Consider the following 27466-nt stretch of genomic DNA (forward strand, 5'->3'; position numbering starts at 1 on the left):
AAATAAAAAAAAATCTAAGAGGAAAATTACCATAAAACAATAATAATCAAATAAAGAAAAATTGTCATTCATTCTTAATTGAATAAAAAAAAAAATACCCTCCAAACTGCAAACTGTGTACAACCACTCTCTCACTCACTCCTTTTGTCTCTCCCTCTAGAAAAAGAAAAAATACAATGATAAATTAAAAGATTCTTACAGGAGAATGAATGAAAAGCATGTCGGATATTAAAAGCTTTCTTTATTTTTAATTTCATCCCTCTTTAAATATTATGAATAATAATAACGACTCATGTTACCCTTTTGTCATAAGTACATTTTCTTGAGAACATCGGCCAAGTCACATTCTACAACCATTCCACACTCGTTTCCTTTTTCTCACGCATTTTAATACAGTTGGAATCGGTGATATGCAGGGTGTCTTTCAATATATAATATTAGTAGAAGAACTGTGATTCTGTATGAAAAAATAAATCAAAGATATATAACAAATTTCTTTTACACGTGGCTTTATTTTCGAGAAAACTTCCTTCTCTATGTTTTGACTTATTTTCTTAAACAAAATCACCACCTTTTAGTTTAAACAGAAGTATTGCAAGACACCCTGTATAATTTGGACTTGGCGCAGGTCTCCCATGCTTCACACACGGTCTCTCCCATCTTCTTCATCAGCCGACCTCGAAGATCCTCCAAATCACAATTTGTTCTTCTTTTTCTCTATCTAAATCTTAAGTTTAATGCTCGTTTCTCCTATCGATTAGGAAGTAAACAGATGTGTGCGGAGCGTTCACGATCGTTGCTCGAACTGGATCAGTGTTCATCTATCATTTCATCAATTTCTTCTTCAATTTATACCTATAGAATATTTAGAAATTATCTGGTTATAAGATCATTATCTATCGGTTTATTAAATTTTTAAACGTTGCAAAGCAAAATTAGCAAAATTAAACTAATGTAATTAGTTACACTTACCAATTCAATAAATTTTGAAATCCAAGGAAAAGTTACATTTCCACATTGTATTACAATTGTACTTGTAATATAAATTAAAGAAGAAACTTCTTTTTATGCAGATTAAAGAACACTGATCCAGACGACTGATACGACCATGGGAAAAATATATATATACATTATATGAATCCTTGTGATTTCGTGGAAATCGAAATTCCTCCTGGCTCTTTCTCACTCTCTCCGCCCTTCCTTTTTCTAACATTTCACGCTCTTAACGGCTAAAACACACCTTAATGAAGAATTCGTATAACACGAAGAAAATTGGAGCATGCAAACCGGAAAGTGAACGTTCGTGAAGGAACAATTTGTATGAATCTGTTTGTGTGCCTTTGTGTGTGTGTGTTTGTGTCCTTTATCCTGAAGCTAGCGTATTCCTGAAGAAAAGGAATTGAAAAAGGACGACCGATGATAGAAGCTTGAATGGATGAACCAGGAAAGTAATCCTTGAAGACTGAAGACACCTTACGCTCTTGCGGAAGTATAAAACTGGAAGAGTAGAAAAACGACACAATGAAATGTTAACAATTTGACACGAGGAGTCGATTGCTCTGTTGAAACTGGACACAATTTAAAAAAGAAAAAGAAGAAGAAACGTTTAGAAACAAGCAATCGACTCAATTATTTAAATGCATGAAAGATAAAATTGTACAGGTATTCAATAAAACATGGAATATTATCAAGATGAAATGGCAAATTAAAAATTTAAATTCAATAATTTACAAGCTATTGAATTAATATCTCCAATTATTGAATTCATGTACCTGTACAATTTAAAAAGGAATGTCGCAAGGAATGATTATAATAAGAGAAAGGCTCACCTTGTCAGCTATGTGATTTAAGATTGCCAAAATAAACAAACCATTGACTCGTATCACTGATTGTCTTTCGTTCATAAAGAAAAGAAAAGAACTATTCACGCAACTATCGGACCTTTATGCCTAAAACCAAAGGAAATCGATTCGTAATATCACAAGTTTCTCCTTCATTAGGATAAAAAAAAAAATGTTCGTTGACTAGATGACAAAAGAATCGCCAAGCTTTCTCTTTTTTTTCCCTTCTATCTGTATCTTTCGTTTCTTTTGTTCGCGTGCAAGTGTTGAATGAATTTTTTTCGTGTAGATGTATGCGAGTGTACGTATGTGTTTGCCTCATGATTTAGGCCCGCAATCGGCGACGAAGAACAATGTCACTATATTCGACCCTCTTAATTACAAAATGAAAAGCTTTCTGTATCACTAATTTAAGCTTTCTTCAAATGATAGATTACAAATTATACAGATTTCAAACGTTACTTTGTATGAACTTCTGAAAGTAATATACTGTATAATCATTTTTAAAATAGTAACTCGTATTCGTTGTATCGTTACGTTAAGAAATCAATTTTCCAGACAAGAAAAATGACAGACGTGTAAATGTTGAAGGGTCGAATATTTGTACAAATGTATCTCTACTGATGTACCTTCAACACAATCGACGATCGTAAAATACACGGATGAGGAAAGATCGATGACGATAGATTCGAAAAAGTGGCGTTTCGTATTAAAAAAGCGAAAAAATGGATCGGTGATAGATCTCCCCTTCCTATTTTCTCATTGCGGCTGGCACGAACCGTAAAATCCGCGGTTAGGAATAATTCATTGAATTCCGCGCGTTACGCCCCTCCTCGAGCACTTTTCTCCTCTATCAATCGTTAATATTTCACAATCGACTTATTAAATAATCTATTTTTCTATCTCGGAAACACTTTGAAACCTCATCTCGAAACTTCTTTCGTTTCTTTCTTAAATAAAATACAGAGAAAGAGAAACGCGTTCCGAGGACGTTTCTAAGAGTTTCTTTACATGTTTCATTTCTTTAAATCGCGACGCTGATGACAGTCCTTGATCTAGTTCCGGTTCGTATAAACACCGAGTTTAATGTCGCTTTCGCAGGATCGTAACGATCCGGAACTGATAATAAAAAAAATACGGAAGCAACGTGCTTCTCGTGGGAACAGTAGATTGTATAATGTCGACGGAAAAAAAAAGTGTCGCGCGAAACTCGCAGGAACTTAATAATATTCACAACGAAGAAAGTTATGGGGCTGGCCCGGCGTGTTATCTAATCGCAGACCAAGCTTGAACCATCGTCGCTATTGTTATAAAAATATAATTCACGGGAGAAACTTTTACCTTTTACTACCGAGTCAATTTCTCCAGGCTGTCTTTAAGTTTCTTTGGTCGTTTCTTTCATTCGCATCGTTCAACAGATCAAACGATGCACGTGATACAATTTGAGAAATAAACTATGTTTTCATATCAGATTGATTACTTTTCTTTAAACGTGATATGTTTGTTGCATTTAACCCTTTCAGTACTACAGCTAATTGCAATCAGAGCTATGACATAAAAAAAGTACCACAAATAAAATTTATAAAATTAATATTAAAGCTCGTATAACTAATTTAGATAATAACCGCTCATAAATAGAACTTTATAAGAACACTGCGGTACCAAAAGAGTTGAAACACTAAATTGTACTATTTCTTGTACACTTTAACTTAAAGACACTCTTTTTATACGTGCTCGAGGAGGTGGATTAACGCACGAAAATGTGCGTTGGAACGAATAAATCGATAATATTAAATACTATTAAAGAGAATAACGTCGAGACATCCCGAGACACCTCAACAATAAGACTAAATATTTTTTATTTTCAAGAACGACGAATAACGCTCTTGTAAGATTCTTTCATTAACAAGAGTACAGCACGAGGTAGCAATTAATCGAATGAAAACTACTTCGAAATTACTTTTTTTTCTTGAATAATAAGATTCAAGCGTATACGCGTTCATTGCTGCGAGCTTATTCGTTGTTCTTGAAAGGAAAAAACAGCTCGTCAACTCGACGGAACAACTATACTTGTCTTTTTTTCTGTTAAATTCTTTTTCATTAACGTTAAATTTTAATATCTTTTGTTCAATGATAACGATCTTTTGTAGCAGCTATATCTACGACACCGATGGACGAAAACGGATCGACGAGGATAACCGGAAAGGTGAGAGTTTACTCTCACCTTTCTTTGAATATCTATGGTATCTCTTCTCCGTCGATATTGGCTATGCATTGCTAATCTAACGCACTTATCTCGCTCGCTTTCACACTCTTGTAACACGGTCTTCCCTTTCGAAAGGGATACTTTCAATAACGTTTGTCGAATCACGGCATTCTTTTGATATTAATCATCCAGCTAAGAGGAAAGTCAAACCTAATTTCCTTCCTTTTCATTTCTTTTCGTTCTCTACTCTATTATGTCTAAATCACAATCTAAAACTTGATTTTGCAACGTGTTATTCTAATAATTCGTTCTTTCCAGTACCTATTCTTTCCAACTACTTAATATTCATGACATGGATGATGTGGCAGTGAAATGTGTTAAAGAAATTTCATGAATTATTATAGACAAACATCTGCACTCTGCTTATAAGACTCTTTCATCAATTATTGATTTCGATTTTCCTCTCGCTGGACGATCGCACACGGTTTCACAATCAACCGAGCTGTTTGAGAAGACTACAATAGACGTTTTTTTTCTCTACCACACGTTTACGTTTCAAAAAAGACTAGCTAGGTGAAAAATACACCGTTTTAATCTCGATGTAATTATTGTAGACTTACTCGAATCTATCGAATGGAGAACTATCAACAATTTTGCGTGGTATGCCTCAGAAAAATTCGATAATCGTATTAACTCGATTTCATTTTCCTAAATTGTAATTAAGAATTTCAAAATATCACCTCGCTGGTAACTTTTTAACCATGATTAACGATCATTATAATTATTATATATATTCTCGTCTATAATCTCAAATATTTTTGGTACATCAACACTCGGGTCGGTTCTATTCCTACTATTAACGTTCCTGAACTTGTTCATAAGGCGATTGATCTTTCTCGTGAATGCTTTAACCCTTTGACTAAGGCTTATTATTAATCAAATATAAAATAACAATATGTCTAACGCCATATTAGTTTAATAAAATAGAAACTGTGCTGAAACGAGTAAAAATTATATATCCTTTTGCATAACAATGGTCGTGTGACAGCATATACAGTCAAAGGGTTAAATTAGCGCATAACGAACTGACTTCGAAGACATACCACTCCAGATGTTCGTACACGATCAGAAAGATTGAAAACTAGAAACACGTCATCCCCCTAGCTAAGACTACGAACGTGGAAACGAACGTTTCTCAGTCTATGTCGATCACATCCAGGTTCTCCGTTGATTCCTTACGTTGTCGCATTTTACGACGCATCAGGACGGTCCTCAGGATGTTCGGTGATCGTAGACCCGCGACTTCTGGCCGCGGGGCATGCTGCTACGCGGCCTTTTGCCTCTTCCTTTGTTCTCTTCGAGTCAAATTCGAAGGACCCGGACTGCCTGAGGTACTAGCTCTCTCGCAATCGGCCGTCGGTAAAGGCTTCAACTCCCTGATAGTTAAAAATTTCACTTTAATAATAATTTCAAGGATTATTGATTAAAAGAATTATTATTTGAATTTCTAATTTTCCAAAAGGATTCACTGTAGTATGAAAAATCAGGAACCTGTAATTAAGAAGCTCCTCGTCGTCGGGTACTCTAGATATGAGATCAAGAACCTCGTTGTTCGGTACCGAGTGAGGCCGGAAGATCTTCCTGGAGAATTTATTGATGCCCCACACTAGGATCAGGTATCTAAGGGGAATGAAGTAGAGAACCGCAACCCCGAGAATTGTCAAAAGCATCGTTACGTAACTGAGATAAGGGACAGTAAAATTGAAGAGGTTCTTCACCCTCTCGCAGAGACTGGCTATGTAACCAATCGAATTCTGAACTGTCTGGGTTACTTCTTGGATCGCTTGCAGTCGTTCTTTCAAACTCTTCTTCTCTTCCTGGAAAAAAGGATTCAAAATCATTCATTTGATATATAAAAATCTAATAATACCAGCTTCAGAGTATTATTGAGATTCTACTTGAGAATAAGAGATTGAATATTACATATAACGAGAGTTAATTTTTAATACCGTGACCTCGTATCGGTTTGAATAGGTCGAAGGGTAAATCGAAGTAAACGACAAAAATACATACATCGTCGTCAGTCTTGACACGTGTTCGAATCTAATATTCATTCGAAGAAACCTTTCAGCTATTGATGCTTAATAATTGATACTTGAATCATTTTCAAAAACATTACAGTAAAATTTGGCAATTTTCCAGATAAGACAAAGATACATTTTTAATAGATACTTACTTTATCTTTATCATCATCGTCGTCGTCGTCATCTCCTGGAGTAGTTGCCCCTTCATCGATTTCGTCATGGTAATGAGAGCTCGTGTGATGCGATAAGGGCGTGCCAGTTATCGCAGAGACCTGTCCGGAAATCCATTGATTCAGTCCACTTCCATCTCCGTAAAGCTGGCGAATAGCAAGGATCGTGGACATGCATCAATGCAGGTAAAGGTCGTCAAAGCATTCGATTTACAGAATTAGCATTTACGTGTGGGTGTACTGGAGGGTAACCGGTCATTGGCCTCTATTATTCATAAGCAAGCTCAAGAATTGGCAATACTAAGAAATATGAAAGTATTATAAAAGGAAGAAAATTATATCAGAGGGTGATTGTATGCAAATTGTTTCGTCTACATAATTAACGATTGCACTATTATTATGAGTGAAGCTACTATAATTGTACGTAATTAAATTAACCAAACAAGAGAAGATTAGGACAAAAAAGTGATTTACCTAAAAGGTAAGTGTACTAGAAGAACACCCTAAAAAGTTGGAATGCAAGAAATTGTTTAACTGATGAATATCTTAATTTCTTTACATACCAGATAATACCTCAGTAAAATTAGTAAAGCTGCTCCAGGGAACATGTAAGGCTCAAAGTAGTAGCAACCCAAAATGAAAAAAACGAACGCTACGATGCTCCTCATTTTACTTTCCCATTCCCAGCAGCTCCTAAATTCAAAATTCAATTATCCACGAGTAAAAATCAATTCTAACAGAAAGAAAAAGAAATTTTATTTCATTGATGTCTCTTTAGTCAAAGAATTAATCTACGTGTTATTGCTTTAATGACTACAAAAACAGTATTCCAAGAAATGCAGTTCAATCATGATTAATCATCGCCCTGACGTCCGTAGCGTGTTACAAACAACACGTAATATATGATCAAACGTGTAATTTATGTAATCCTTTCGATAGGTTGTCCCTTAAATACCATAAATGTCTTTACACATCCAATGTAAACTTTATGGACATATTGACACGACCATTGAATTGAGCACCCTGACCTTTATCGTGACGCATTTAATTCTTTGACTACAGCTAAATTGGACAACATACGGAGTGTATAAAAAGAATGTACACCCATGAAGTTCTTAAACAAAGAAACTACGTACTGCACGTATTTTCCGATGTCGATTACGATAACGATAATCGCTTTCAGCCTGAGAACATTACGTAGAAAAACTTGTCTCTTGAATTTGATCTCTGGCTCCATATATTTTTTTTCCTTAGGATTAAGCGTTTGTACGCAGCCTCTGACAACGTTCCAGACCACATTCATCTCGAGAAGTATCTGAGGGGAATTACCCTTTGCTCGACCCCTTAATTTTTTGTCCTTTAACGCGTACCATCGTTTCTCGCCGTTTCTTATCTTCAGAAGGGGTATGGCAACCTTGCCCAGAAACTCTACTTTATGATCCCTGTCCTCGTCGTACACCGTTACCTCTAGCACCGAATTAATATCCTTCACATTGCTGGAAAGCAATAATTGTTGAATGCTATTCGACGTTTCTACGGGTTTTAGTACGGTTTTACGAGCACTTACAACGTGAAGATTTTTTGCCAATTCGGAGCGAGGGTTTTGTACTCCGTTTGTGTTTGTAATCGGGCGTTCACGAGTTCCAGGACGCAGAAAGGATCGCTCTTTCCCCCTAGATCCGCCGCGGCCAGACCCTGAGCTCTGAATACCTATATTTCAATAATTTTTATGAAAATATTGACTTCGAATATCGTAATGACAAATTGAAATTTAATTATAGATTCAAAAATAACAGAGACCTTAACTGTTAGATGACCAACGTCTCTTAGCCTCTGCAACGAGTTCCTCAACGAATATCTGTGGTATAATTGTTCTCTTTCACGCGGTGTTTCTTCGTGAGCAGCTAAATCGCTGATAGTTTCGCTGGCTGTAGTACCGCTAATGGTTAACAAGAGAAAAATGCTCCCAGAACCATCCTCGAGGTCTCGCCACAGGCGATGAGTGGTTTCTCGTTCGAGGGTCGCCAAATCGATCACCGTCCTTCCCATTAAATCGTCCTGATGGCTTTTATCACGGTCCCACACTGTTACCTCCAATTCCTGGCCTAAATAGGGATCCTCGTATAGATGAAGATCGAATTGCTCCAACCAAACTGGATTCAAAGTCTTGTGCACCACCTTCGACTTGTATTTCTCTGTACCCAGACTGAAAATTAATTGAACAGATTAAGCTTAAGAAAAATTTCTTTGCAATACAATCGGACAATAAAAAGTTCATTTGTTCGATTTCTATAAATCAGAATGAATTTCATACCGAAACTTGACGTAGGGATCCGAGAGACCATCTATATCCATTGGTAGAAGATTTTTCGCTTCGACGAGAACAATTGTCACCACAGAGCTCCATATTTGTGACTTCAACCGTCTATTTACGTCTGCCAATCGATTGGTCCGTTGGAAGTACTGCAATAGAAAAATGACGACCCATGAAACGAGAAGCAACCAGTCCACAAGAACGGTGATAACTTTCAGATATCCTAAACAACATATATGAATATTCACTCTGAAACTCTCTGATTGAAAATCAATACCATAACACTGCCTCGACTATAGAGGAATATTATAGCTCTTAAATTTATTTATCAGTCATGAATCAAATATTTTTACTTTTATTTCTATCTAAATATTTTATTATCGCTTTTACTAGAAATAAATTTCTCAATTTTCTTCACACTCTACCCTATGAATATCTTCCATCTTCTCTTTAACATTATCCTTCAGCTTATCGAACAGATCATGGTGTTTCGCATCTTCCACCTTGACCTCTGCCTTCTTCGTCTGCTCCAATCTGCTCTCTATTTTAGGCTCTTCATCATCGTGTTCAGCCGCGACGTATTTAAATTCAAAACTTTCCTCTCCACTTTTTGATTTCTTTTCCTCGATCTTTGAATCGACGTCGATCGAATCCTGACGAACACCGTGGCTCACGGAATGCTTGCAACGCTCAACGATCCAGCTCTCAATAGGCAACAACCATAAACGATTCTCCACGTTCCCTTCAATGATTTTCTCCATGTGATCCTCGAGCATCCTCTCCACGGAACCCATTTTCTTCTCCAGAGAGGATCTCAACAAGCCCATCGTCTTTTTCTCTTTAATTCTAACCGGTTTCTCGATGGACAAACCCTCTATTCTCGTCCCTGAAGATTTCTCACGAGCGTCGTCCATATTTGCACGCAGATTCTCCAGAGAACTCCATCTTCTCGAGGATGGATCTCCCCGGATCTCCTGCGATCCTTTCTCTTCGTCTGTAAGTTCTACAAGAAAATTCCTCTCAGAAACGTCAAGAAGTCTCAAAGTATCTTTCTCCTTCTCTTCGTCTGTACCTCGAACAGTCTCGATCTCTTCTTCCGACTTTTTCTCAATCGTGCCTGAATCATTTAAAATCTCCGGAAGCTTGTTCTCTTCAAACCGAGCATTAAGTCCGGCTCTTCGGGAACACTGAGCTTCTTCTGAAAGAGTTTTTTCTACCGAAGCTTCGTCAAGATCGATGTTCGAACCTCGACGATATTCCGATCTATCGGAACGCATACTCCTGATGGCTCTGCGGAAGATTGCGTCCACTTCCGCTGTTACCTCGTCGAAGGATCTCTTTGAGAGTTCTTCCTCAGCTTTGTGCTTGAACCTATCTCGATGATGTTCCCAGAATTTCTTCCATTTATTTTCATGACTCTCCTCGGATATTTTAGTCAACTTCAAGGATTTTGTAGAGTGATCTGAATCAGTCGAGGTTTCCTCTGCAGCGATATCGCTTGTCTTCTTCCAACTGCCACTACCGCTTCTTGGAATCATCGGACACTCTTGTTCTAACGATTTAACGTCGTCTTCCGTTGATGGATGGTTGTCCGGCTCTTTTATTGGATCCTTATGATGTTCATTTGCTGTGCCAGAGGGTTTCTGGTGTCTCTGAGGTCTGCTAGGTTCAGCTTCGCTTTTCTTCATGATGCAAACGATGGAGGATAAAAACAGAATGAGTCGTAGAGTTCCTTGAATTCCAGGCTCACCTCAACGACCAACTTATGTAACTAATAAGTGCTCTCTTCCGGTATTCGCACGCGACCATCTGACTAATTGATACGGCTTTTTGCAACTTCGTCAATCCCTCCGTGCCTGTTGCTATTGTCGAGGCAATACTCATCGTCGGTTTCTTTCAATCTTTGGACAAAAATATCAGTGAGATTTTAGGGAACCTTGGTTGAATTTCAATGCTCTGTTTTGTCTTGAAATTTATGGAAATTAAATTGTGATTTATGCGTTGTGATTCCAATAGAAAATGTCAACAAAGATCTCCCATATTGTTGATCTATTTTTAAATTATCTTCTGTTTCCCAGGAACAATAGGAGATCACAGAATATTCACTGAACAAATTAATTATTAAACGTTAACGATTCATCTGCCACCACTGTCCAACGATTCACGTGGAAAGGACTACATAAATCGATCGTCACGAAGGTTCCTCGTGGATCGCGTGACGAAGTCCACTGAACGTTTTCACCTGACGAGAAAAATCGTTCTTCGTGCTTCTTCGTTAACGGTGACAATTCAAATCGAAATCAAAGAGGCACCGTGCGTTGAAACTCGTCGAGAATCGACTGTTGGCACGCGGCCGAAACGCAAAAGAAATCGCGTCGGCTTTTCGCGACCCGACACGAATTACACCAGACCACTTAGCATTTGTGAGTCATCGGGACGTCTGCGTTCACGTGTACACGTGGTTCTCGACTTTGCTCGTTATGCTCTGTTTCGTGTTTTTACCGACCACTTTCTACTCTGTTCTACAGGTTGTTTCAAAAAAAAAAAACATTAACTACTTGAATATTCTTTCCAATTTTAAAATTCGTGATGTTTTAAACTAAAGAGCACAGGTGGATGACCTTAGGGCTTTGGGAACTAGAAGGGTTCCAAGTGAAACCCAACTCAAAACTATCCCAAACTTAATCAAACTTGTGAATATCTCAGAGCAAACAATGTCTGAAGAGTATGTTGACTCTGAGTTTACATGAAGCTACAATTAACCACATAATTAAGAATATACTAATTACCGGAGCTGAGAGATTTACTCTGTATATTAGCAATTGTAAGATGCAAATATACTGAATCTCTCAATTGAAAATAAAGAGTTACAGGTGTTGAACAGATATTTTGTGGCTGACGATAAAGACACGCGAGGAACTTGAACGATAAGATCGTATATACTTGCACGACAGTTGGCCTGTAACTGGTTAACCGTGCGATTCAATTGAACGAGTGAGCTCCTTCTTCCCTCTCCATACGTGATAGGAGGTAAATATTACGACATCGCCTATGGAAGTTTAATGTGTGGGCAAATTGCTTTGCATTGGCGTAGACGGTGACTACAGATGTCTATCTTCTTTTTCCACTTGAGTTTCCAATTGTTATATTTATAGGTATTTAACTATAAAACAAAATGTTAAATAAAAATGTGAACTATGATGTAATGCCATAATTAAAAGTAATTAAAAATTTGTATTATCGTTTTGGTAATGACATATTTTTGAAACAGGTATTCTAAGAACTTAATTCTTTGTTTTACCCGTCATCGATAGGGAGCGGCCCTTTCAGCTTTTTCTTTACCGTCAATATTGATCATGACGCGATAGTGACACACAGAAACCATCCGAGGTCTGCGATTGTAATCACAGATTCGCAAAACATAACAATGACGGACGATCCGTGTGGATCGCAATGCAAGAGTTTGCATTATGCCACCTCGTGCAGCGAGAAATTAGACGGACTTACGCACTGGAACGGTTTGGATTACAATAGAGCTTAGCAGGCGCGATGGAGACAATTATGGACAATAAGCGAGGTTTACAAGCGGGATTTTAACTTCTTAACAACGGCCTATTTGGTAGAGGAATTGATCTTGTTGACTGAATTGAAGCGGTGGACGATGTGTTAACATTTTAAATTTAACCAAGATCAACAGATAAGATTACAAATGGACCGAGGTGTACACTCAGAAAGGCAGTATAAATATTAACGTTTTCTAAATACAAATCTCGATCGAATTCTGTCTGGCGAAAGAAAGTAAATATTGATCGAGAAACACTTTTTCGTGTTGGCATTTTGATCGCATACGTGTACAGTCCAGCCGGATGCTTTTCAATAGGAAAAGTTGGGAGCCTTCAAAGTTCTGAGGATCTTTTCAACGCCAATGATATGACGGAATCAATATTGCACCAAGTTTGTTCGTGGTCCTGTTGTAACCCAGTTTCCACGTTCTTCGAGCGACATATGTCTGATATGGCAATTATTAAAACAGCGAGAAAGTTTATCTGGTTTGCAAGTATCTTGACAGAACGATAATAATTAGATGAAGAAATAATATAATATTGGTACAGAGAAATGATTGAATACCAAATAAAATAAACATCTATCCACGCTGCAAAAATGATAGCGAAACAAGCAATTTGTTGATAGAATTCATATTAAACACTTGGACAGTTTATACCCTATCAAAGTGGTTCAATTGTAACCTATCGAAGTTTACATTCGATGGAGTTATCGTTTTTCGATACATTGCATGCATGATGTCCTTCTTGTTCAGCAGAACGAGAACGTTAGAATGCAACGTTTCATATGTGTTTCATCAGAGTCCGAGGTACTATCCAGTAAAAAAAATTCAAAGAATCGACTACGATGCGCCACTCGACCTGAAACTCTACCAATAAGTTCTAATTTTTATTCGCGATACTTTGTTCGATTTTCATTTCACATTTTCAACGAGTCATTGATTTTCCATAGTTTCTTTTCGAGCCTCGAACCACTGGATAGATTTTATTATCGGTATTCATTTGCATGCAACTGTTGTAATGAGTTTAAATTCAGTTCACAGCTCGTGTGAGCTAGGTACAAGCAGCGTAACAATAAGTACCCCTATCAACACACTGATATGCAAATCCGTTGATAACAGCTTCGATTAAAGAAGCAAAATTCGTGACTGTTTAACTCTGATAACGTCAGGCAATTTTCGCGGTACGTAATCGTTCATTCCAATTAAAGTTTGCGCCTTTTTTTCAATTTTTTTATACTAAACAGAAGATGAATTTTTGGAATCCTCTCAGATTATCAGTAAAAGTTCCCTCGCTTCAGTTACTCTTATTATTTCTCACTTACCTATGTGTATAAGAAAACAAAAATTAAGAAAAAAGGTAAAGAAAAATAAATAAAGAAATATTGGAAATACCTGTTCTTTCTCCTGTTGATTTCTCGGCCACAGAGTGACGGACAAATAAATTTCTCCAAGATGTTGCTTCGGCCTGGCGTGATCCTTCAGCTCCAACGCGACATCCTGCGGCTGGCCAAGTTCGATCTGCGTCAAATCCAATTGTGCCTCCCCCATGAAATCATCCTGCAGACCCCAGTCGTAGTCGAAGACCTGTCGAAACGACCAAGGTCTTTTTCTAATCGAAAGAAAGAGCAACAAACAGCTGATGAAATTAGCGAGACTTTCTATACGAAGACGCTCTGGAGCAAAGGAACGCGATCAAAGAAGATTCGTTCCTTATCTCGACTAATCTAAAGTCGATTAAATTTTGTTGAATTTTACACGGGATCGATTCAATAATTAGGGTGAATTTACCTTGAACGTGAGTGGCTGGAAAGGATCTTCTATAGGCAGGGTCACGCTTTCGTCCCAAACGGGATTTAGGTCGCGATGAACGGTTCGCGACTTGTGCAATAATCGACCCGCAGATTTCACTTTCACGTAAGGATCACTTGCACCTGGAAAAGAGAATTGGTGCACTCCATTTCGATCTCTCTTTCGAGAACAATTGTTTGATAACTATTTCGAAGGATGAAAAGCTACGAGAATACTAAAGAGAATCAATCTATCCACGATTTTTACCCTTTGATCATTAATCAAAGTAACAAGGACCCAACAAGATAATTTTCCTGTTCAATTTTCAATTGTTTCAAAGCGGACTGCGTTGGAAAAAAACATCAGCCTCGTCTCACCGCATCTATCCATAGCAACGAGACTCGCCCCTCTTCTGATGTGCAAACGAAGCTGGAAAAAAGCATGCTGTCTCAATGCCAACTCTCGTCTCCGCGCGGTTTCCTCCAGAATAAACGCGCTATCGTCCTGGCTGGCAGAACCTCGAGCCTCCTCGTGCGAGTCCCTGGACGCCTGGAAGCTCAAGGATCCTTTCGAACGGGTATCACTACATTTTCCAGGACTATCCTCCGTTCTCGTCACGACGTTCGACCTTCCTCCGCGCACCAACGGTGATTCTGCACATAAAGAAAGACGTTTTATAAAATACCCTACTTAAATCGATGTCTTATCGCAAACGGGAGAATATCCTTAGAATAGATATTCTATATTCAGAAAGAAGGTATTCCGAAAAGGACGAATGTAACTTGAATACATATGAGGATGAATCGTAAAATGAACGTTTATGAGGGTTCCATTTAACGTATGGAGATAATGGAATTCCGATACCATATAAAATAAGTTAATTTAGAGATAACGTAGCATAAATTTATATAACTAGCCATATTTTTTAAGATATATTATAACACAAATTATTAAAGTTATTATGAATAACCTTATCTGATCAATATCCAATATCAAAGTCGCTTAATGATGTTGTAATAATTAAAAACCAAGATCAATGTACTTGCACGGAAAGGTAAGTGAACTGTTTAAACTGGCCAAACATCAAGAGCCCTAGGCAAACACAGGTACACGATGATAATTACTGATTATAGCTACACACGAAAGCTTTCAAGCTAATCGATGCAAGTACGATGATCGCTACGAACGGTCGTTGCATCAGCGTTTCGGATCAATCAATATAATGCATCATGAACGGCCTACTCGTATCGATCCCTCGCATTAAACCTGACCTCCTGGTTTCAGGCATACAATTTTTCTTTTTTTATTTTCAAACGACGCGAAAGAAAAGACTCCCCTGCTGGGCAACAAATTTCAAAGTTAACGTCCATTAAGCCTCATTACTGTTCCGCTCGACGATGACTCTCGTGAAAACGATCCTGGGGCTCGTTTCATAGCTCTCCTTCTTTGCTCTCTCTGTTGCTAGAATGCACAACTAATTGGAATTTAATTTCCACAGTGGACGGTGAAATACAGACTCGTTTGGAAGAGGGAAGTAGCAAGCTGTATCTTATCAATGATCAGGTAACATTAATCTACTGGTTGAAAAGTGGCCTTAGAACTTTGATGGCCACTGCCAGTATATTTTATAGTAATAGTAATTAATGAAGATTAAAAAAAAGAATACCTGGATGATTGAGACAATGCCTGGCCGGACTCTGAGTGGCTGATGAGCTTTTACTGTGTTCAGAGGAGTAATCGGCGGCATAGTCGGATTCGACGCCACCAGATCTGTAAGGTACATCCTGAGAGAGGAGATTTCCAGCATCCTTCGACTTTTTACGTTCTTTGCTCCTGCTTCGTGTCCAGCGACTCTTCAAAGTCGCGAAAAATGTGTGCGTACGTTGAGCCACCGAGGTGGCGTGACGATGATGCCGGTGGTGATGAACGACGCTCGATTCACCCTGTTCACCGCGTCGTGACGGTGAACTGTTGTCGTTGTTCCGGAGCTCCGTGGCGCTTTTCGAGAGCTGACGGCTCCCGTTCAAGTTCAGTCTGGATCTCTCCTCCACGCGGCTGTTATCTGAAATTTCATTGCCAGAAACGTTCGGTTATATTCGTAGAAACGATGTTGGTATCGTTTGAAAGGAATTAGGATACGATAACAGGTTTAAAACACGTTTGAACTTCGTTAATGAACCGATCCGAGGTTCCCTGTCCTGTTCTACTTGTCTGACCATTACACTGGTGGAATTAATTCTGGAGAAATATCGTATGCCTGACTATACGAAGTCTTACTCTACTTAACACTCAATACTACTTCCACTCACATAAAATTCCAATTCTATTGAATGTCTGCCCACATAGTAGCCTTATTCAACTTGCCTGACCTTTAGAAAAAATTAATCTCCTCAACCCTTCATTTCTACGACTCCTCATCTTTTTTAATTAGCATAAATGGGATCTGCAGTTCCCAAATAAGAACTTGATTTTACATCGACACACGCAATATCGTTGACTATGTAATCAATTTCTAAGAGCAGGAGAAAACCAACTGTGCCTTTAATTCCTACAACCAGGTCACAGCAATCTTGCTCACAAAGGAACGTAATTACTATCAGTGTAAGGACAACTTATACCAGCTTATTTTACGTGAGAATCAGTACTTAAATCAGGTCTTATTATATCCAACACTTAGAATGAATAAACACAATTAGCCTGTTATAAGATCGTCGTTAATCCTAGAAAGACTAAGGTGGTGGTCGAGGGTACCAATTAGAAATACTGAGAGTATATCATTTCTCTTGTGTAAAAATAAATAGTAGAAGTTTTTTTAGGGTTAATAAGACCCTGTAGAGCATAGATTTAGAATATCTAGGATTACCATATTGATCCCGGATGATCTGGAAATATACGAAAGGGAGAAAGTTTCCTCGAAAGTAGGACATATGACAAAGCTGTTGCCCATGTATCCGGGACTTTTTATCTAACATAATATGTATATTAGGGAAATAGTTATGGAAATGTAGGTCTCAATTTATAAATCCCTCTTATACGAGCCGATGTGGATAAACGATAGAGACGAATGAAATGGAAGTAACGCTTTAACACGTGTGTAATATAACATCAAAGAAACAATCTGTACGCAAATGGTTTCTCGTTAACAATTCATACACGTATACAGAAGAGCTTCCTAACGTTTGCGTTATTCAGGCACATCAATTTTCGGTGACGTTTCACAAATGAATTAAAATACAACGGTAACAATCGTGCAGATAACAATGCATTAACGAGTACCACGCTTGTCGGTTTCTAGCGTGTTAACCGGGTCGTTTTTCAAACAGAAAAGAGTTATCTCCCCTTTTCGCTAATGACGATGAATTCATTTGTCTGCTATGTGACCCGTGTTAATTTCCCTGATATGTATGACTTTGGTTAATTTCTTTAGAAACCGAGAATCTACTCTTTAAAACAAAGTAATTCAATTAATTGTTACAGTATCGATTTTCGATAAATTATTTTTAAATGCTGAAGTATTTTTAATCCCAGGCTATAGAAGCTCTAGATGAAATTTCATATTAAAGATTCTTACTTTTTATCTCTGATCAGATCTAAAAAGGATCGAAATTGAGCATTAGCGAGGTTCCAGTCAGATCCTGCGGAAATATCCTTAATACATCAATTCACAGGGGAAAAATGAACGCGACACGCGATCCTGCCGGAAAAGGATATCGCTCTGATCTAATTGATACGGATAATTGAAAATAATTCTATTAAGAAACAAATAATCTATGGCGTTTCAAACGGGAACAGAACCAATGACAAAGCAAACGAACAAACACGTGAGCACTATTCCTTTCAGTTTCATGGATTTCCGGTTGTACAAATTGAAATTTCATCGTCGCTGAATTTCAGACAATGAAGATCGTTAAATAGAATTGACCGCAATAAATTCGCGAAACGACTTGCAATTTCACGATTCGACTCGATTTTCATTGGAAACAATATCTGGTGTAGGTGTAAGTTATTTCGTATAATTTGAAGAACTCGTCTGACAATTACGAGTAAACAAGATTCGAAGTTTACGTAATCGTATAAAAGCAGATTCAATGGCAATCATCAGCAATATAGGATGATTGAGCTTCGTTGACCGAGTCGACTCGAATCCAGATTTTATCTAATAGCGTTAAGTGATTCAACGAGGAAACGCGGAGGAAACGAGAGGCACGTGTTAGCTCGGGATGGGGTAAATTTGACACGGATACTCCATAGATTCTATCGAACCTTTCAGCTGAATCTACATAGGGTGTCCCGTTGTGAAACATTTACAGACCATTCGTGTAAGTTACACTTTGACCAAGGTGTGTTTAGGCTCTCCCTGCTTCTTGGATTACTTAAATCATTCCAATTGTAAAATTAACTGTCCAACAAATTTAAACTTTTTTCTTCTGTTTTCCAATAGCCATTCGGTGATCGTTGTATTAAATAGTATTAAAATCTATAGGGTCAGAAGGGATGAAAGTGTTCGGTGGGGGAGGGTTCAGCACACTCACCCACTGTTATCTGTTCACTGTCCTCCGACCCAGCGAGTAGCTCGACGCTCTTGCTCATCTTATCCACCGAATACGCGGTTTGTTTTTCGAAGCTCCAGCTCGCGAGCCTTTAATCTCTTCTTGAAGTGCGCCAGTCTGCCGCATGCCGATAGCATGATTTCGTCGGGAGATGAACGAACCTAAGGACCATCGACCACCGGTCGCGTATCCTGAATTCCGCCCGCGGATCCTTCACCCGAACATCCTTGGATAACGTGTCAACGTTTCGTCAACTGGTCCATGCTTCTTTGCGTTTCGTGATTCGAGACGATGCGATCAGCTGTTGCGATACAGATGAAATTACAGTGAGAATGAGACATGATTTCATATTCGAATATGTAGGTAAGTATGCAGACGTTAATGTCAAAGGAAGAAAATTACAAATGTCAAATGCACATATACTAGGAAAATAATGGAAAGTATAGAGGGAACATAATTGGTAAGTAGTTTCATAGTTGATGAGAGGATAATGCATCAGAAAGATGGTAACATGGGTGTACATGTGTCATTGATTGAACGATATAGTGTGCAGAACGTGTACGAGCTTAGGAAGATATAGTAACGTGACGTGTGTTGACAGTGTAACTCCTAATGCTAATATACCCTAGTGACATGCCATGGAATATTTACACTAAAACAACGAATTCTACGTTTCTTTTAAATTACAGAATCTGTTAATGCACGTTTCTACAAATTTTAAACAGTTAAGACGTTAATATCCTATAAGATAAAGATCAAAGGGTAGAAGTATTTTAAAAAAATATTGATTTGACGTTTAACATTTGACCTCCGGCTTATTATAAAGATAGTTTAACCAGTTTAACGTTAAAGAGAAATTTGAGGGTCAACGGTAAAAATATCTACGGTAATGAAACAAGGATTTGAGAATTTATGGAACACCGAAGATGGAACAAGTATTTCTTAATTAAAATTTCAACACATTGATTGGTGAATCAGTTCGTGCAAAAAGTTCCATGGAAATTGAACTTCCCCCGCAAAATGAATCACGAGAGAATAAATTTGTTCTTCAAGGTTTCAATCCGTGATAATTTCAGTCTCGAAATATGAACCTAATATTACGGAACACGTAGAGTAAATAATCTAGGGTTCCCTACATCTAGAACTCTAAAGCTAATATATTCTCTAGATTAATTCAACGATGCTAATTATTATAAAAATGTATTTAATGCTCTTAAGTATAAATATAAAGATACCATTTCGATTAATAATACATTCAACTTATCATACAAGACAAACAGAATTTGCATCAAAGTGATGAAACTTTTGAAATAAATTCGATATTTCAGTGAGCTGGTATAAATATAAGAAATGAAAATTTGAACAGAAATACGAGCGAATAAATAAACAACGAAAACGGTACAGCTGTCTAAAAATAGTTCTAAACGAATTAAAACGCACATTTACACTCGAGTGTTATAAACTGTAATTTCTAATTGGTGGCTGATTTAATCAGAGTGGTTTTCGTTTGATTAATTGATCAATTAAAAAGTTAGTGGAGCAACGTTCAAGATGACTTGTAAATGATAAATAGAATTTCTTGGAGATTTCTATAAGTATCATGCTCTAAATATACTTCTAAACAATAATTACATTTTCTACAGTGTATATCTAATTACGTTATTCAATATCATTCTTTAATAAAATAACAGTAAAAATCCCGCATAAGAATTCTTATTAAATGTACTGGAACGAAAGAAAATTTATTGCCTTCGGTTTACCCATAATGGCTGACAGAACATTTCTAATATACGGTACGGCTTTTAAAAAATTGTCCTGCGATTAAACTATCAAAGGACACCTGGCCTAGATCCAACAAACTACGACACTGTATTCCGTTTCTAACAAACCAATTTTCTGAAACCGTCCTGACCCGTGCAGTCTGGTCTTTGCATTGATAAATACATCTCAGAATACGAAGAGATGTACTGTAAAAGGGAAACAGATAAAAACATCATTAATTCCGATCGGTGAGTTTCAAGAGATTCTTCTTTCACAATCCTTTCACCTTATTTTTCATTTCGTTGAAAAAGAAATCTGTTTGCATTTCACTAAAGCTCCCACAAAAGAATAAATAATGCAACACAATAAACAGTTCCAATCTATCTCTAGCGAGGAATGGTTGAACGCTCCTCATCGACGGTCCAATCTATTCCGCTTTTAATTCGCTTCATTTCCAGAGCGACGGCTGTAATGAAAACGACGGCAAAGGGATGCGTATCGACTAATAATTCGCTTGACGGTCGTTAAATCATCCAGGTAAATCTGTTACTGCCGTGTAATCATCGAATATTTCCGATCCGACTTTCCGTTGCTCGGTGTTTTCGATTATCAATTGACGTTAGAGAAACGAGGGATGAAAAGCAGGTGGAACCATTTCACTTTGGCAGCTATCTGTGTTGATAATTTTCGTTCCTACTTATTTAGGTACTTGTATACTTTCGTACTTATCAACACTGATACTTATCTACTTTAGTACCTACCCACGTTTATTCCTGTTTAATTTGATACTAACTACCTCGTTTGTAGTACCTACTTTGCTATTTTTAGTCGCGGTTCTACGTCCTAATTTTCAATAGCGAGAGTATTAATATTCTGGAATAATAACAAAAGGTTATTAGTGTAAGCAATAGTGAATAACAAAGAAGCTAATTAAATGTTCTATTTCATTCGACCCCGTGTATTAAATGAACAACGTTCTATACAACCCTGAGCTTCTATTCATTCCCTCAAACCGTGCATGCAAAACGCAATGAAGTGGTTTGTATTCTTACACGTTGTAATGGTCGTTTGAAAACTAAAAAGAAGTTTCAAGTTGTTCCATGATGTATACTAGCTTAATTATTTTACTTTTTATATGTTTATACCTTGAAATGATATCAATGACTCGATAAAAAGTAATTACATTAATTCTGCTTCCTATCCGTTTCATTACGTCCTCTAACGACATTCGCATCCGTCCCGTAATCTTCTTCCCGTCGATCCAACTTCCGTAAAGTAACGTCCCGTTGTTCGTTTTATCAAATAAACACGGTTCTTAATGAGATTCTCTACACAATACCGGGAGTCTTAAAGCCTCGACCGAATTTCCAGACGACTTTCTCGATCGATTGAAGAAATTTTCCGACAGAACCCAAATAAAATCTGATCGTTCGACGAATGTCTTTATTAAACGTAATTGCGATTCCTTTCCCTAACGATCAAGTATTCTTCCCATGTGTCATACACGATCAACGTACGTCGACGTAAATTGTTTTGACTGAGAAACTCATCCTATACGTCTATCTTTAAACTTTGACCTTTTCTATTACCGAAATCTCTCGATTTTATTATCTCCCATCTCAGCATCTATCCAACCAACTGTGTCTGAAAGTGTACTATAGTCGTATCACAAAAACAACGCTGTTTATCGTGTAGGTATTAACATGCAATCAGTCCTACATCAGGAACCTAATTTTTGTTGTGCACAACTATAATAGCAACATGGTGTCGTGTGTGAAGACAATTAGTTCTATACAAATTCTATTTAATGTTACATAAATAATAAGGCAATACTTATTTAATATAACGCTAATGACTATCACCGGTGACACCGTGTTACTTTTCAAGGATTAAATGTAAAACAAATTACCTTAGGATCGCATCGAAGAATAACACTTCGAATACACCACAACAGAGCAAACAATGCGGTAACACTCGAACAAGCAATTGTTAAAGCCGCGTGAAATTGTATGAAAAAAAACAAACGCCACGATTCGCCAAGTCCACGCTTCCACGTCCGAGAGGCCACTGACAGAACTTGCGATTCCCCATTTTGCGTGGATATACTCCTTCCTCCTCTACTGACCGCGCCGCTGTGGAAGGAGAACAGTGAGACAAGGATGGTAAATACAGAAGAGAACGAGAGGGAAAGAAAAGGAAAGAGGCTCTATCGACCCAACCGAACCACCGTCGTGCGAAAGGTGGAGATACAGTGGTAGCGATGGGTCTAACTAACGCCATACTCCCCTATCGCGGGGGTGTTTTCTAATGGTCAATCACTGTGATTAGCTTCTAGTACGATATTATTAGAAATTACATTGAAGTTGTAGCATACTGTTAATTTTTTCAAGATTGTTTCAATTATATAGCCAGGGCCGGCCCTGGATCTAGGCAGACTAAGCGGCCGCCTATGGCCCCCATAAGACGATTTTGCGTCTAAGAATGCAACTAATGTTTACTTGAATATTAATCGATGTAAATGCAAATCTAAATTAGTTATACAAGCTTTAATGTTAATTTCATCAATTTTATTTCAAGTCCTTTTTCGGACCCCCGAAATCAATGTATTCTTAATTGCCGTTTATAATTGCAAATTAAAAGAAAAGGGTATTCATACAAATCCCACGGTTCTTCAATAAATTTCAATTAATTCTGAAGCTTGAAAAGTTTCTTTACATCATAAAGAAAGTCTTCAGAGCTTTCGCTAAGCTAATCATCTAATTGACTCCCTAATCTGCTGAAAAGTCAACAAGATGATAAATACTCACAAAGTATCTGCAATTTTTCCTACGAGGACACTAATGGGATGAGAAGATCAGTGCCATCGCTATGCACATGCACGTTTCCGTGAACGTCGTTGACGAACGAGAAAACGGCGCCAACTTGGCCTCTGGAAGGGCAATGTCTTTCGAAATTTTGCCGTTTCCGCGAGCTCGTGGCGAAAAGAATCGAACAATCGTTGATAAGCATCGTGAAGGTGGGAGAACGGTTCGAGTGTCGTCCACTTTATCCGCATGTTTGAAGGTCAATTTCCTTGCAACGGGTCGAGTACCTGAAATTCATCGAGCTGCAGAAAATTTCATTCACTCCAGATGCGATTACAAATATTGGGAAACGAAGGACGTTTTCGAAATCTGGTTCATCGATCGTTTCGTGAAATCTAATTCGACGTACAAATCTTTTTGGTATTTTGCTGTACGAAATTTGGGGAAACTAGGTCACAGATTTCAGGAAGCAATACCTTTTTTTACGTTCGGCTGTAGGTGATCTAGAGGTTTTACGATTCTTTAACCCCCGCTCAGCCGATACCGGGTCACTTCTAACCCACATTTTAAAAAATATATAGTATATACATATTTGTATTATATTTTATATTTACCTATTTGTTGATTTCAAAATGAATGCGTCTGAACAAGAAATGCACGATTTTTTCGTGAACTCGTGGAAGCAGAATTTTTCAAAGCTCCTCAACCGTGCAGAAAGAAGATAGTAATTAAAACTTCATAATACGTCATGCTAGGTTGAATATGGAAGAATCCTGCATATAAACTTATGTATTAATTAATGAAGGTACATTAAGTTGATTAGAAATATGAACCACGCCTGTAACAGCATTTGCACGCAATCCCCGTTGGTTTTCTGCTGTTCCAATTTTATTTTCTAAGGGAAAAAAGAAAATTAAAAAGAACGTACTTTTATATTACTGTTAAAGTACTTTTAGCAAGATATTACTTTTTAAGTTGTTCAGTTAACCATTATGAAGTGGTTTTTCTTGGGCGAAAGTTATCATCTGCCTCGGATTGTCTTATTTCCTTTTCTCTGCCACGTCTATTTCGAACACGCGAACGAAGAACGCGTTGAAAACTGAAATAATATTTCCTTTATGACGTCATACTGAAATGAAAAAAATCTACGTTAAAAAAATCCTTGTTAATCGAGTTCATACGTAAAAAAAAACATTTCACGTTGAAAATAGAAATTTAAATTTATTTCGTATCTACCGACCATTTTTCCATTTTCACAAAATGGAGAACGGTTGCAAATTACCAGTTGTCCTATATAACGAGGAAACTTATTGCATATGATTGTACCTTGTTATTATTATCTACTTTGTCTCTTCGTTTCTTGACAAAATACCATATTGCATATGCTCAAACCTCATTATTATTATCTACTTTGTTTCTTCGTTTCTTGACAAAATACCGGTCATATAATTTCAAAATGGAGACTCAGCAATCGTATAACCCTTCATGTCTCCAGTTTCCTACAAACGAAATTCATTTCCTTTGACCGGACTTTTACAAGTTCAATATTTATTAAGAGTTATTTTTAACGAAAGAAGAAAAAGATTGAAAAAAGTTACCATGGCCAATGAAAGGATTATTGGAGTCGAAGAGTACAGGCTTCAACGGTTCGTTCGAAATTGAAAATAGTCGAGAGTTATCGAACTTTTTAACGGTATCTCGAGACTTTTTCAAATGCATCGATACCTACGGAACTGAATTACCGACTAAGATCAGACCGGTGCAAGTCAGCGCACTCTGCCACGATCACGACGTAAGGTTACGTACTAAAAATGTAGGACTGATATGTTAGAAACTGAAAATATCCTTTCTATCATAAACAAAATCTATATACAAATTAGTAATTAACAAGTTTACTACTGTATACTAAATTGTCAATATATTCACTCACGCGGTACTGCGTGTTCGATCACTAACCCTTAACATTGTGGCACGCGTCAGCCACTTTGTATTTTGATTTTGCAAACGAAAAACAAATATCTCTGATCATAAAAGACAAAATGTTACCTATATGCAACTCGATATTGATTAAAACCACAATTGTAACCCTTCGTCATGTACGTCTCTCTCTCTCAATATTTTAATTATAAACTGTCTAAAGAAGCTGAAGCAAAGCTCGCAACAATGTTCCTACCGTTGGCAGCTACATTTGGAAGCCAGCCATGCGGACGCACAGTCCAAATGGAAATCAATTATGATACAACAATGCTCGATTATCATTGTACGCAATACAAAACGGTATATATGATTAATGCACTCGCACAATTTGTTTAATTACAAAATAATACACGCTATCACGAACGATACGAATAACCTATATCCGGTGAAAGGAATTGACCCTGAGAATTTCAAACGTTTAACTACAAAACTCTTCCTAAAGAGGGCGCTTGTCGGAGAACAAGGATGCGCCATTTTTGGCGCGAAATAAAGGGGGGAACGCGTAAAATCCTTTCGTAATTTCCGTATTATAAAAGATCTGCAGTAAAATTTAAAACATCTATTTTAAAAAATTTCTGAAAAATAACAGAATGCAGGGGACAAGGAATTTTTGACGGTATTAATTGCAAGAGGTGTAAATCTGTAAAAATTTTTCAATAACTCTGACAGAGCACGCGGTATCGCATGAATGGATACTTGGAAAGTTCTAAAATTAGTTACACGTTTTTGGCACTAATATTCGCTCGAGCATTGAGCCATATAGTAAGGCATAAAATCTCCATCCCTTTGCATTTAATCCCGTCAATTACATAACAGAGACCCGGCGACCGGAAGTGGTTGCCAGCCAAAGGGTCACAGGTATTCTCGTGAAGCCCTTAGGCTGAAGTGTTAACACCTTGTCATCGCAATATTATGATGTACTTCGTTTTATAACGAAACACAGCACACACGTGCCCCCCTAACAATAAAATTGTACGAAAAGTCATTCATGTTTCTTTTTTTTTCCCGTATTATTGTGCCTTAAGATAAAGACAATAACGATTATGATACAACTGCATGTACATATCATCGAAATTCGATTCTTTCCTTTACACATGTACATACATACAAATATAACATATAATATATACATTATATTTATATCGTTACAATGGTAACACTATACAAATTTGTAATTACAAAATGAGAAAAATCACAGAAGATCACGAGGAGATTCTTATACGTAGAAAATATATATAAATCAGCATACACGGTATGCAGAAACGGTTTTTCTCTTGCGTTTAACATATAAAAAAACTTATCGACGGTCTATTATAAAATAATGAAACAATATACCCTACTTCGCGGGAAGATTATCGTCCGGGATAATCGTGTCTGACTTATTATTAGAATCTCAGATCGATTGCCTCTACGCAATGTACCGGAAGTTCTAAAACGCCGCATTGAAAAACTATAAAAGAGTTTTCCATCTTCCTTTTCCCTCGTCGCGTATCCGCCTGCCGATTCGTTCGATAAAATCTTTTCCTGTTTATTTTTACCATTACATCCTTCGAACGAATAAAACTTGAACGTATATAAAATGAAAATGAAAGATTTTCCTTTCTCCTTGATACTTTGACGGCCAGGTGCTGCGGCAATCCGGAAAAGAAACGAAAGGATCGCGGAACCATAGATCTCCTCGGCCGTCAAAGGGTTAAATAAGGGATCCATCGGCAGGAGGGAGGGGACGAGAGATCCGGAATCTGAAAGAACAACCGACGTAACGATGTGAAATTTGTTTCCACGGTTGAAGGCACTTTTCCATGCACGGTAGCTTGCACTTTTTTATCACGTACGATCGCACGATCGATCTCTGCACCGCTATATCCCGTATAGCAGCAGCCACATCCATCGCTCGACCGTCGACCCATAAATTTAAAACGTCCTCTCTGTTTCTCAGTATCGCGATAAAACCGCTTAAATGAAACTCGACCGGTGCAAGGGTGTACGTGCGAGTACATAACGAACGCGTTAAGTTCCTAGCATCTCTATAAAAATTGAACAAATCAAAATAAACTTAGCCATAGATTTCAAAGACAGAAGATAGTAAAATATAACATTTGTGGTCTATCAATTTAAAGTTTAAAGCTTTAATTTTTAACGATGAAAAGAGCTGCATAAACGTTTCATTAATTTTCATTATGCAAAACGAATGGTTATTAATTAAAGCGATTAATGACTGATTTTGAAAGATATAAAGTCATGATAAAAAGAATTAAAATCAGTGAGTATATTGTTCTGCAATTAAAAATTAACTGAAATGATAGAAAGAAAAAGAATTACAGTGGATCCAAAAAGTATTTCTACACCATTTAAAACAGAGTACCTCGTTTAAAATTGGACCGAATGAATTGAGGTTTCTCGAGA

General features: G+C 37.4%; 1 protein-coding gene and 1 long non-coding RNA gene across 11 annotated transcripts; one reads left to right on the forward strand and one right to left on the reverse strand.

The window, feature by feature from the left end:
- Nucleotides 1-221: 221 nt before the first annotated feature.
- On the reverse strand, nt 222-27426 carry LOC114871209 (multiple C2 and transmembrane domain-containing protein). 10 transcript variants are annotated; one of them, XM_029176838.2, is made up of 20 exons: nt 25257-27426; nt 24682-24816; nt 24320-24602; nt 24051-24212; nt 23698-23978; nt 23087-23370; nt 22189-22411; nt 18501-18819; nt 15635-16030; nt 14346-14621; nt 13969-14111; nt 13573-13764; nt 8616-8764; nt 8102-8507; nt 7869-8011; nt 7438-7797; nt 6865-6994; nt 6284-6448; nt 5599-5924; nt 222-5483 (listed from the first exon to the last, which is right to left on the reverse strand). In XM_029176838.2, the coding sequence occupies exons 8-20, from the start codon at nt 18556-18558 to the stop codon at nt 5372-5374; spliced, it is 2856 nt and encodes a 951-aa protein (XP_029032671.2). In that variant the 5' UTR covers nt 18559-18819; nt 22189-22411; nt 23087-23370; nt 23698-23978; nt 24051-24212; nt 24320-24602; nt 24682-24816; nt 25257-27426; the 3' UTR covers nt 222-5371. The 10 variants fall into 10 exon arrangements, 9 of the variants coding, with proteins under 9 accessions (XP_029032671.2, XP_029032669.2, XP_046141949.1 ...); XM_029176836.2 differs by having other exon boundaries at nt 24682-24888; nt 25130-27426; XM_046285993.1 differs by having other exon boundaries at nt 24320-24409; nt 24476-24602; nt 24682-27426.
- On the forward strand, nt 11712-12660 carry LOC123987839. Its single transcript, XR_006829454.1, has 2 exons — nt 11712-11835; nt 11930-12660. It is a non-coding gene; the product is annotated as an uncharacterized LOC123987839 (long non-coding RNA).
- Nucleotides 27427-27466: the final 40 nt, after the last annotated feature.

Source organism: Osmia bicornis, chromosome 5, assembly GCF_907164935.1.
Source record: "Osmia bicornis bicornis chromosome 5, iOsmBic2.1, whole genome shotgun sequence".
NCBI lineage: Eukaryota > Metazoa > Arthropoda > Insecta > Hymenoptera > Megachilidae > Osmia > Osmia bicornis.

Excerpts from the sequence above, each read along its gene's own strand:
- LOC114871209 (XM_029176833.2), bottom strand. The coding sequence starts at position 10,303 with ATGAAGAAAAGCGAAGCTGAACCTAGCAGACCTCAGAGACACCAGAAA. Across the intron at positions 8,508-8,615 it reads GATCCCTACGTCAAGTTTCG|TCTGGGTACAGAGAAATACA; the intron begins GTATGAAATTCA and ends ATTAATTTTCAG. Across the intron at positions 6,995-7,437 it reads GACATCGGAAAATACGTGCA|GAGCTGCTGGGAATGGGAAA; the intron begins GTACGTAGTTTC and ends TTTTGAATTTAG.